At 43.2% G+C, this 12,850-nt stretch overlaps 1 protein-coding gene across 3 annotated transcripts in view; it reads right to left on the reverse strand.

The window, feature by feature from the left end:
• Nucleotides 1–249: 249 nt before the first annotated feature.
• Nucleotides 250–12,850, reverse strand: part of VWF (von Willebrand factor) — a 138,856-nt gene continuing 126,255 nt past the window's right edge. For all 3 annotated transcript variants that reach the window (XM_036910125.2, XM_036910124.2, XM_036910123.2), the window contains exons 48-52: nt 4,686–4,784; nt 3,846–3,974; nt 3,281–3,320; nt 1,098–1,195; nt 250–578 (exon numbers count right to left, since the gene is read on the reverse strand). In XM_036910125.2, coding sequence (XP_036766020.2) covers nt 390–578; nt 1,098–1,195; nt 3,281–3,320; nt 3,846–3,974; nt 4,686–4,784 — 555 coding nt within the window. In that variant the 3' untranslated portion in view covers nt 250–389. The remainder of the gene's footprint in view (nt 579–1,097; nt 1,196–3,280; nt 3,321–3,845; nt 3,975–4,685; nt 4,785–12,850) is intronic.

Genomic DNA, 12,850 nt, shown 5'->3' on the forward strand with positions numbered 1-12,850 from the left:
GCTCAGAAGCCCCTGGATTCAGAGATTGGAGACCTCAGTGCTGCTGAGCACATCCCGTTTCCTCCAGGCCAGCGGGCTGCATTCCTGAGAAGGCCTGCCCCACCCTGCGCCCTCCCCATTCTGCAAAGGCAAAGTCACTGCTTTTTCCCAGAGGCTGGCAGTGCCCGAGCTTTTTCCCTCAGAACCAGTGTCAGACTCCAGCCCAGCCTGCCATTGTCATCTCAGCACAGAAGGCACAGTGAGCCATCAGCCTTTTGCCAGATGAGAAACTGGCCTTTATTGCAGGTCTGGGAGGGCACAGGAGCAGAGCACGCGGAGGATGGGGCAGCACTCCAGGCCAGCAAGGCTGAGGCGGGCAATGGTGGGTGTCCGGGCCGGCGGCAGGGCCCTCACTTGCTGCACTTCCTGGGGGAGCACTTGCAGTGCAGGGCATTGAGGACCTCGTGGTGGACGATAGAGCCGTTGGCACAGCGCAGGGGCACCCGCATGGGCTCTGTCTGCGTGGGCGAGCAGCAGGAGCACTGGTCCTGCACGTCCTCCGTGTCGATGGAGTACAAGGCTTTGCTGGCACATTTGCCCTGCAGTGGAGCAGAGAGAGGCCGTGCGTCACCAGGTTGGGGGACCCCAGGGTAGGGAGGACCCTGGGGCAGCTGTTCCCTCCACCTGCCCTCTTCCCAGTCAGGCCAGCCTTGCCTCGCCCAGAGAAACCCAGGACAGCGTGGCAGCGTGTAAAGGCGGGTCTGAGGGACGTCTGAAACATCCCCTCTCCTTACCTAACATCACACCCGCACCCCTCTAGCTGCTGTGTCTCTGCGTGTCTGACTGAGTTTCCAGAAGCATGGCTCCCTTCCTCCATAAAAAACCCTCCGTTCTTTTTAAACGACTTGTTGAAACTTTCCTCAGTACTTTTCTTTGGGGGTCAAAAGCTCCCAGTTACTTCAATAAAACATTTGCTTTAACCAAAAAAAAATGCCTTCAGCTCCTTTCACTTCTCCCTGTGAATTTTCCAGATCCTTCTAAAATGTAACCAAAGAGACATGTCCAAACAAGGGGACAGCCTCCCCACCTAGGCATGACCAAAGTCAGGGAGCCCTTACCTCGCAGTAATGGATGTCCACTATCTCCTCGGACTTACAGTCCCCCACTTTGACGTACTGCAGCCTGGCCGTGATGTCCTTGCATTCCAGCTCCTCGCCTGCAGGACGGGTGAGAGATGGGACTGGGCCCGGCTGGTTCTGCACAGCACCCTCCAGCCTAGAGCACCCCCCTACACCTTACTGGGAATAGGTCAACTGCCCAGTAACAAAGGGCCAAGCCAGCCTTGGGGAGGGGATTTAAGTTAGCCTGGTTCACCCCAGCTTCTGCTGGCCCTCCACCTTTAGGGATACAGTCATCACTTGGTTTAACTCACTTAATGGTACAGTTTTAATTGCAGCAGGAGCCTAGATTCACTCTACTTAAAGATGCAGCTGGATGAGAGTTGCTCTTAAATAACTGTAGACTCTAAACACCATAATGGAGCAGTCCTCTTAGGCTTATATCTGGCAGTTAATGAGCAATGAACTTGCCAATCAGTATAATTAGTATTTATCCGTCCCTGCCTTCGGAAAGGGGAAAAGCAAATGTCATGGGCACATGAGGCTCTCATTGCCTCTCACTGCCAGGAGCTCTAGGGGCCTTCCCTGGGGGTGCAGCTGTCCCAGGGCACTGGCATGAGTTTCCTTACACTCAGGGGCTGGGGGTCTTCAGATCCGAGTCTCTGCTTGGCCCGCCAATAATTCTGAGATTCAATGCCAGCTCGCCATTCCCCGTCTGAACACTGGCAGTTTTCCATTCTTAGATGGCTCCAAATCCAAATCAACCCTGACTACATATTAGCCCGCCTCCCAACTTCCAAATAACTTCATTCTAAAGTGAAAGCCTGCCAACAACTTAAAAAAGATGAACAAGGAAAATACATTGAGACCAACCTACTCTATTGTTTCGCTGTAGGTTTATGTCCCTGGGCCTGGCTTCCTTTCCTCATGCAGGGTCTCTGCCCACTGAAAACATGACCAGCAAAGGCCCCCGGCTGCCTTACCACTGGCTTTACAGGTAACAGTCTCTCAACCAGATTCCATGTGCAGCGCGCCTAGAGAGAAGTGGTTTCCTGACTTTATATTCTTAAACTATGTGGACGGGACTCAGAGAAAGAGTCACTTTCAGAGTGTTTCTTCAATCTGCAACCTGGTTATACCGATTACAGGGATGGTCAGAGGAAGCCATCACGGAAAGAATGAACAACTGAACACTGAAGATATCCATGTTTTCACTTTTCCTTTCTCTACCTAAAAAAAGGCCCATGAACCCTTCTGAAAAAAAATTAAACTAAAAATAAAAAATATTAGTCCAGGCAAGTAATTCCATATTCAGAGAATATAGCACTAATGTTCAGATTCTGAAAGTTACTCATGCTCATAAGCACAGAACGTGTGGTAAGAATACTGTCTGGTGTGCAGACTTACTGGACTCCACCTTCAGAGCTGCTGCTGTGAGCTATTAGGACCAACCAGGATAACACAGTTGCAAGGTCAAGATGGGCCAAGGATGAAGGAAGGGAGGCTAATAAACTGAGACCAGCCTTATGAATCCTCAAGCTTGAGACAACTGTGCTCTCCGCAGCCCCCATAGCACACAGTGGGAGCTACCATTCCCAGCCCGTGGCTTCCCTCTCTCTGAGTTAGCTGCCAGGCGCTCAAAGAGTAGATGCATATTGAGTGTCTGCTCAGTCAAGATCACAGATCAGTTACTACCTGATGGACAGTAACTGCAATGGGGTATGGGGGGGGGGAGACTCGATAATACAGGTGAATGTAGAAACCACATTGTTTTTTCATGTGAAACCTTCATAAGAGTGTATATCAATAATAACTTAATAAAGAAATTTTAATTAAAAGATCACAGATCAAGGGTGCTCATCTTCAAGAAGCTCTGGTTGGAGAAAGATGTTCTCTCATGATAGAACTATGAACAAACAAAGCCTCTACGAGGCAAAAGGCAGATGACAGACTAGAGAGAGTAAGGAGTTTGGAAGAAACGTGTAGAGACTGTTTCACAGGCATTTGAAAGGGGATTTGAGCAGGGCACAGTCTAGGGACATTCAGGGTGAGATGGCAGTTCCCTGCAGAATGGAACATAATGACTGGCCAGTGATGGAGCAGTATCTTTTCAGAATAAAGCTGACTCCAGAGAAGAGTCCCTGGATTTAGTCTGATGGACCAGCTGTTGGTAATGTACTTACATGTGTCACAGCAGGTGCCAGGAATTTTCAGGACTTTCCCCTAAGAAAATAACAAAGTCCCAAATTAGGCACAAACAGTGCATGGTGGACAGCGTTCAGGTCATTCCAGAACAATCCCTGACTCTGGACTCACAGCCCAGACTTAAGTCTCGGATGCAAACTGTGCTTTCCCTGCACAAATGTGGGCAGACCTTCCACCCTAATTGGCCAGGCTGAAACAATTCTGATTATTCTGAATTACCTTCCAATTGAGTCATGAGGATCCTTATTCCCAGGAGAGCCTAGGAAGCAGTGAGCTCTCTCACCTTCCCATTCAAGGATCATGGATTCAGTGTCCCCAAGGGAAAGGTATTTTTTTAAAGCATCACATAGTGTAGAGATTTTTATCTCTCCATCAAGCTTTGATTTTGTAATTTCATTAACTATGAAATGAAGTCAGGGACCTCCCTTGGCCACTGGGGAGGTCATGTCCACTCTGAACTGCACGGTGTTCAGAAGGACTCTGTCTTTAGTGTCAAAGATGGAAATCGTCACGAGGAAAGCAGGACCTGAGCTGACTACTCACTCCCTCGGCCAGACATTTGTGCTGATCAAAGGGCGGGCAGCCGGTGACCCTCTTCTCCCAGATGTACTCCCCTCTCTCATTGACTTTGCAGAAGTGACTGTCACAGCCATCCTGGATTGTCTCGCCGTGCTGAAAGGGAAGAGGATAAGTGGGTAGAGCACATCTGAAGCAGCACTGGGGTTTTACAAAGCCACTTCAGACCATGACATTGGCTCCTTTTTTTTGGAGTTGAAGCAATTTGGAGGGCTATGGAACTACGGACTATGGAGGACTACAGATGAGACAGTATCTCTAAAGTCTCCACACCCAGAACACAGAGTAGGGGTGGAGTCTTAGTTTTACAACTTATTTACTATGAATAGGACTGCATAAATGTAGAGGATCTCCAAACTCTTCTGACCTCATCACAGCCTAAAGAATTAGGGCAAAGTGGGGGGAAACTGGCTAATCAATAACTGAAATAGCGGTGAACTGGGGCACCAGCTCCAAGCCCCACCAGCTAATTCTGGATTTCACAGACCAGAGTCATGTCACACACATTGCCTGTTCAATCTCACAGACAAACAAGGCTGGAAAAAAATGTAAAGATCAACCAACTCCAAACCATGGGTCCGTACACCAACAATAATCTTATCAAGGAGAGTCGCCAAATAACTAAATCAGAGAGAAAACTCTGTAGCCTCTATAGGTTGCCCATCTCTTCTTTATAAAATCAGAAATAGGTGGGGAAAGAAGCCAATACTGACCCACAGTTAGTCCCTCTTTTTTGAAGGAAAGATCCCAAAATAGGAACCAGATGGTGATATGAAAGAGAATTCTTTGAGTTCCATTTGCTCCCACCTTCAGAGTCATGCTCTGGCCTCCTCTCAGCTGGACGGTGCACATCATGGGCAGACACCTCCCGCAGCAATCACCTTGGACCTTCTCTTCCTTGTAACCCTGTATCCAGGAGAAGAAGCAGCCTTAGTCCGCCTCCCCAGAACATCCCAGTCATAAATAGGCTTCCTTTTCAAGGTTCTCATCTCCCCTATCCAGTGGTTTCACCTAGAGTTGAGAAGGTCAACAGCCAACTCTTAACTAACCCTTGTGGGTTCTCAGCCCCCTAAATAGCATTCCTTCCCTCCACATATGTACATCTTGCTCAAGTTCTAGCAGTTCAGACTTATTAAATTAGACCTCTCCCCTGGGTCCAAACTTATGAATTGAGTTTCTGTTTCACAATTGTTTATCTTACTGTCATCTTAAGAATTATACACAAAACGCAACTTGATTTTTGTCCCAAATCTCATTCTTCTCCCATCTTACCTATCTTGGTAAATGGTTTCATTACTCAGCTGCTCAAACCAGAAATCCAGGAGTCATCCTTGACTTATTTCTTTTCCTCATCGATCCCCATTCATCACCTGAATTGGACAAAAGTGCTTCCCTGACTCATCCCCTGATTGTCGTGGCCAAGGTCCTCTGTCATCTAGTTCAAGCAGTCATCATCTACCACTGTGCTCTGACAGTAGTCTTAATTTGTCTTCCCACCTCCATTCTTGCCCCCTACTCTACGTCTCTGCACATCTTCCGGAATGAGTTTCATACAATATAAGTCTAGTGTCACTTCCCTGATTAAAACCATCAATGAAGTCTGGTTCCGGTAATGGCAGAGTAGCTTATATTGGACTAACCCTCTACATACAACAATTTTAATTCTTGACAAATATTTAAAACAATTGTTTAAAAACACTGGATAACCACAATCAGGGCTGGACCATAGGTTATTTGATCCTTGAAAGGGGAACCATAAGGGGCAAGAATCATATTTAAATGATTTTTCCCAGGAGCACAGTCTATATGGCACCAGACCATTGGAAGTCAAGCAGAAAATTATAGTTATTTTTGCCTGAGAAGTCAGAGGACAGATTTGAAACTGATAAAACAGCTGGAAACTAAAGGGAAAAACCTCTAGAAAGGAAGCCAGAAAGAAGTTCCCAAATCTGCATATAAATTCCCTTCAAATCCTTAGTTAAGCCTTGAATTACATATGCTTAGAGGGACCTAGAAGGAGTCCAGGGATAAAAGAATGGGTAGACAGCTAAAAGGGCTGAGCAGAAATTTTAGCTGTCACATACCACAGGGGAGACACAGTTTGGAGTCTGAATCCCACCAAGATAAAGGGACTAGGTAAATACCTCAGTTTTCCACTGAAATTTCAGAAGGGCCAAGACTTAGCAGTAAGACAATGTTCCAGGACTAAAATTTTCACCCTTGAACTAAGAAATATTGAAATAAACTCTCCCTAATGCAGTTTAAATCTAGGCTTCTTTAGTTCAAGGTGAACCACAAATAGTCTAACTACCTGCTAGAAGCACACTTAACATTCATCAAAGGAAAGAAAATTAAGAGTCTCTTCAACATTTCTTGCACAAATATCTAATACACAATAAAAATGTTCATGCAAAGGAATGGAAAAATTTGATACATACTCAAGAGAAAAAAAATCATTCCATAGAAACAGACATACAAATTACCCTGATACTGCAGTTAGCAGGCAGGAACTTTAAAACACAGTAGTCCCCCCTTCTCCATGGAGGTATGTTCCAAAACCCACAGTAGATGCCTGAAGCCATGGACAGTACCAAACCCTATATGTCCTATGATTTTTCCTATGCATACATACCTATGATAAAGTTTAATTTATAAATTAGGCACAGTAAGATAACTAATAATAAAATAGAGCAAGTATAACAATATACTGTAATAAAAGTATTATTAAATGTGGTCTCTCTCTCTCTCAAAATATCTTATTGTAATGTTCTCACCTTTCTTCTTGTGACGATGTGAGATCATAAAATGCCTACAAGATGAGATGAAGTGTGGTGAGTACTGTAAGCACTGTGACATAGCATTAGGCTACTAATAACCTTCTGACAACATATCAGAAGGAGGATCATCTGTTTCTGGACTAGAGTTGACCACAAGTAACTGAAACTGTAGAAAGCACAACCATGGATAAAGGGGAATGCTGTAATTAAAATAAATATGTTAAAGAGTCTAGAGGGAAAAAAATGCATTTAATGGAAAAAGAAATGGGGAGTTTTAGGAGCAACCTGAAAACTTCAAACAAGATCAGATAGAAATACTAGAACATGATACCCTAAATCAAAAACTCACTGGATTGAATTAACTGAAGAAAAGAAAGAATCAGTGAATTTTAAGACTGATCAATAGAAATTGTCCAAACTCAAGCATAGGGAAGAAAAATGGAAAAAATACACAGAGCCCCAGTGACCTGCAGAACAGTAGCAAGTAGACTAATATCCATGTTATTAGAGCCCCAGAAAGACAGGAGAGAGAAAAAGGAGCAGAAACAAATTAAAGAAATAATAGCTGAAATTTTCCCCAAGTCATCAAAAAATCAACTCAGGTCCAGAAAGCTCTATGAATCCAAATTAGGAAAAATATAAACCAAACTATTCTTAAGCATATACTTGAATTTCTGAAAACCAAAAATAAAGAAAACCTGTTGAAAGCAGGCAATAGGAGAAGGTTTGGGGGTGCATACAAGAGAACAATGATAAAAATGACAGCTAACTTATCATCAAGAACAATACAAGACAGAAGACAATGGAACAACATATTTAAAGTGATTAAAAAAAAAAACCTTCAACCTAGCAACCTAGAACTCTATATTTAGTAAATGAAAGCAAAATAAAGACATTTCAGATAAGGGAAATCTAAGAAATGAATTGCCATCTGGCCCGCACTAAAAGAAGGGCTAAAAGGAGTCTTCAAGCTGAAAAGGAAAATAATGTAACATGGAAATTCATAATACACAGGCAGGAAGAGCACTGAAATTATAAATATGTCAGTAAATATAAAATATCACTTTTGGTTCTTAAATTCTGTAAAAGACAATTTACTGTGTAAAGCAAAAATAATAACAATGTCTTGTGAACTTATCTGCATGTGCAACTATACCATAAAGCACAGGAGAAAGAGTACATGAAGTGGTATATTATTAAATCATGGTAGGCTGTGATAAGTCAAGGATGCATCTTATAATCTCTAGAGTAGCTACTATTATCTCTAAATCAAAAAATGTATATTTCCCTTGTGATTTCTTCATTGATTCATGGATTATTTTTAAGTATTTTATTGAATTTCCAAATATTTGGGAGGATGGGAGTGTTTCTAAATACTTTAATGTTACTAATTTCAACTTAATTGTGGTCATAAAATATATTCTATACGATTTCAAATTTTTGACATTTATTGACTTCTTTTTATGGCCCAGAATTTGGTAAAGATACATGAAAATTCCATGTGCTTGAGAAGAATGTAGGTTCTGCAGATTTAGAGTGTGGTAGTCTATTACTTTCAATTAGGTCAAGTTGGCTGATAAAAGTTTTCCAAAACTTCTATATCCTTACTGATTTTCTTCCTATTTGTTCTATCAATTACTGACAGGAAAACATTAAAATTACTGGCTAAGAAAAAGGGTAGACCAATTTCTCCCTCTAGTTCTGCCAATTTTTGCTTCATGTATTAGAAGCTCTGCCATCAGATGCACACACATTTAGAATTCTCATGTCTTCTGATAAATCTATTCTTTTATCATTTTGAAATAACCTTCTTTATTTTCGGTAACATTCCTCATCTGAAAGTCTGTTTTGTTTGGTATTAATATACTCATCTCTGCTTTCTTATTCTTAGTGTTCACCTGGTTTATTTTTTTCCATCTTTTATTTTCAACCTGTCTGTCTCTTCAAGTTGAAAGTGCACCTCTTGTGAACAGCTACTTGTTGAGTCTTGCTTTTTCTCAAACTCAAGTTTGACAACATCCATTTTTAATTGGGATTTTGTTGCACTCATTTACATTTAATGTAAGTATCAGTATGGTTCGATTTAAATGTACCATTTTGCTAATCATTTTATTTGTTGTCTTCTCTTTTTCTTTCTATTGCTAATTATTTTCTGCCTTAATTTAATCAAGCTTTTGTCTTTTAGCATTTTGTTTTATCTCCTCTATTAGCTTTTTAGCTGTATTTCTTTGTATTACTATTTAGTGGTTACATGGGTTTATACATTTATCAAATCTCATCAAAATATATACTTAATATCAGTGCATTTTATTGCAGGTAAACTATACCTTATTTTTAAAAAATTTTTTAAATAACACTTTCTATGACTTTCCATTGCATTTAGAATAAAATACAGTCTTTACATGTTTTACAAGCCCAACATGGTTTTTTCCTAATTTACTGACCTTATCTTACACCACTGCCCCCTTGCTCTTGCCAATCCACCCCCATGCATCTTCTAGGAGCATGAATAAGCCAACCTCCCCACTTGAGAGCCTTTTTGTATGCTGTTCCCTCTACCTGGAATGCTCTTCCCCACACCTTGTATAAGTAACTATTTCTTACCCTTTAGCAATCATTTTAAATATCATTCTTCAGAGAGGTCTCCCAACACACACACACACACACACACACACACACTCTCTCTCTCTCTCTCTCTCTTTCTCTCTCTCTATGTTCATAACACTTAACATAACTTGAAATTTTCACTTGTCTGTTTAGGTGGTTTTTGTTCTCTCTGAGAGACATATAAATTCCAAACTATGTCTATGCTATTCATCATTGTATCTGTAGCACCTGACTCAGGCACTCCTGCATTCACTGAGATGAGTTCAGCTAGGAACTCCTTGGAAGTGGCTTAAAGCCAGGGCCCTTCATTTATACCTGCATTTGAAAGATGGGCAGCTTCTGACACCAGGATTTCACTTTCAAAAATGCCCCCAGATTTGGGAGGCAACATCTTTTTAAGAGAAGAGGATTTGAAACAATGTTAATGAAATAAGAATCAAAAAGCTACCATCAGCTGTCTCATCACTGCATTAAAATTAAACTTGTTTTAACTCTCCCTGCCACTCCAAAAAATAAAAGAGGAAGGCATAATCCAAAAAAGTTTTAAAGAATAAATTTAGTTATGTGAGAAGTTATTTGAATATGATGTCATTTTGTCACATTTAGTAATAACCTCTTAGAGATTCATTCATTGGGATCCTGAGGTTTTTCTAATAGGAGCCTCAGTTTGGAGTGTACATGGATCAAATGCTCCTAACCAGGAGGCAACATGTGAAGTCAGAACTTGCTCAGGAATGGATTTAACGATCTGCTTTTCATAAACCAAGCTTCTGAATTCAATGGGTCTCCAAGGAGTGGGCTATAGAGAAAGCCAGTGAGTACAGAGCTCAGCACAAAATCAGGGTAACTGGGCCCAGACCACCACTCCAGGGGGAAGGACACCATCAGGTTGTCTTTCACTGGTGAGCTGTGAACTGTGCTTCCCACTCCCAGAAGGTGTGGGACAGAAAGGAAAGAAGGTGTGGTAAATGGGAGAGGAAGAATGAGAGGGAATGAAAAGTAGGAGTGAGAGTGCATTGGTATAGTCAGAAGGAGAGAATAAAATAGGGCTTAACTCAGGCAGGATTTCTTGGGAGTGTGGATTTGGGCATGTTTGGGTGTTTGAAGAGAAAAGGATGTAGGATGTACCTTCTGCTCAGCAGGCCCAAGGAGAGGAAGATGGACAGAATCTTTGCAGGGGAAGTAAGGATGAGAGGCACATGGTGGGGGGCTGCTAAGGAAAGGGACAGGGGCAGTAGAGGCAAAATCCACACACCAGAGAGGCAGAGGACACAGTCAAGCCCAGAATAGGGAAAGATAGGGGGCATTATGGGAGGAGAAAGAACAGGAAGAAAAGGGAGACAGAGTGGCAGGTAATAAGAAAGGGCAATGATTCTGGAGTTGGGCAAGAGGAAGGGAGGAGGAGAGGAGGGTGCAGAACCCACCTACAGGAGTAAACACAGAACACAGACCCTGGGCTGCCCACTACCCTGGAAGGCAAGCCAGGTCAGGTGACAGGGCCTGCTGGGCTTTCCAGCCACTGCAACAGCAAGGTGTGTTCCATATACCACCACACACACCCCATAGGAGGACACTGCTGAGTGGGATTTCCCCAGAACATCCAGTCAGGAGCAGCCACTTCCCCTGCAGGCCAAGTCACGTTGCCAGCAAGCCACCGAGCTCACGTCGAGGTCTGATCAGCCAGTAAGTCCGGCCTGTCTCACCCAGTCATCCCCCTGCCCTGCACGTGTCTCCAAGCCCTTTCCATAAATTGCATTAGCTGCTCGAGGCCTTCCAGTCTCACCCTCCCTGTGGTCCTTCTCTAACCCTTGCTTCCATCTGCCAGTCAGCTCCCCATCCTCCTTCCTGGAAAGGCCCCTATTCTACATTCAACCATTGCTCAAGATCAGCTCATGGGATCCCCCTTTCAGGGATGTCTTCTCAGCGTTCCACATCCAGACGGCCTCTCTTCCTCATATTTTCCTTGAGAGTTCATCTCTGCCACCCCCCAGCACAAACCCCCTTCAGCCGGTCTCCATTTAGGCTTCAGCCTCAAGTCCCCTGGGAGGGTGCAGGGCTCCCACCTCTGGGACGCTAACGCTTCAGTCTGAGGCAGGCATTTCATGCAAACCTGCCTAAACTTGGTTCGCCACAGCCCTCCCACCTGCACGAGGCCCTCTAGACCCTTCATGACAAAGGAGCAGGACAAGACCGTTAAGGACACTGAGCTAGAATGGGGGCAACCAGGCAGTTTTCAACAAAGCTTGAGAGATACATAGAAGGAGAGCTAATGAAGGGGTTCTTGAAAGGAAGGAAGTGGGTACTCTACCCTGGGGGTGTATCTGAGTCTGGGAGGAAAAGAGTGCACAAAACAAAAGGGACCGTGGATGTAAACATATTTAGGAACCTGTATCTAGACAGGGTTCTAAAGCTGGATTTCTGTGGACACAGAAGAGGTTGCCCTGCCTTCATCTGGCCACCCGAGGGCGCTGTTAGAGTTAGCAGGCTGCTCCTCTGGGAGGCTTCCCCGCAGGCCAGCGTTGGGGTGGCCCTCTTGCTGCATTACCATGTTTAAAGTGCAGCCAAGGTAACAAGGGAGCCACAAACTCCAGACAGCCGTAGGCTGTTCCATATTCAAGCCCAGATGTAGTCTAGGAAAGTTGTCACACACACACACACACACACACACACACACACACACACACACACACACAACTGCACCCCAAACCCTAAAACATCAAGTAGGACATATTTAATGCAATCCCTATCAAATTACCAACAGCATTCTTCAATGAACTGGAACAAATAGTTCTAAAATTCATATGGAAACACCAAAGACCCTGAATAGCCAAAGCAATCCTGAGAAGAAAGAATAAAGTGGGGGGGATCTCGCTCCCCAACTTCAAGCTCTACTCAAAGCCACAGTAATCAAGACAATTTGGTACTGGCACAAGAACAGAGCCACAGACCAGTGGAACAGAATAGAGACTCCAGACATTAACCCAAACATATATGGTCAATTAATACATGATAAAGGAGCCATGGACATACAATGGGGAAATGACAGTCTCTTCAACAGATGGTGCTGGCAAAACTGGACAGCTCCATGTAAGAGAATGAAACTGGATCACTGTTTAACCCCATACACAAAAGTAAATTCAAAATGGATCAAAGACCTGAGTGTAAGTCATGAAACCATTAAACTCTTGGAAAAAAACATAGGTAAAAATCTCTTGGACATAAACATGAACGACTCGTCATGAACATAATCTCCCCAGACAAGGGAAACAAAAGCAAAAATGAACAAGTGGGACAATATCAAGCTGAAAAGCTTCTGTACAGCAAAGGACACCATCAATAGAACAAAAAGGTATCCTACAGTATGGGAGAATATATTCATAAATGACAGATCCAATAAAGGGTTGACATCCAAAATATTTAAAGAGCTCACACACCTCAACAAACAAAAAGCAAATAATCCAATTTAAAAATGGGCAGAGGAGCTGAAAGGACAGTTCTCCAAAGAAGAAATTCTGATGACCAATAGACACATGAAAAGATGTTCCACATCACTAGTCTTCAGAGAAATGCAAATTAAAACCACAGTGA

The sequence above is a fragment of the Manis pentadactyla genome, chromosome 14 (genome assembly GCF_030020395.1).
Source record: "Manis pentadactyla isolate mManPen7 chromosome 14, mManPen7.hap1, whole genome shotgun sequence".
Classification (NCBI taxonomy): domain Eukaryota; kingdom Metazoa; phylum Chordata; class Mammalia; order Pholidota; family Manidae; genus Manis; species Manis pentadactyla.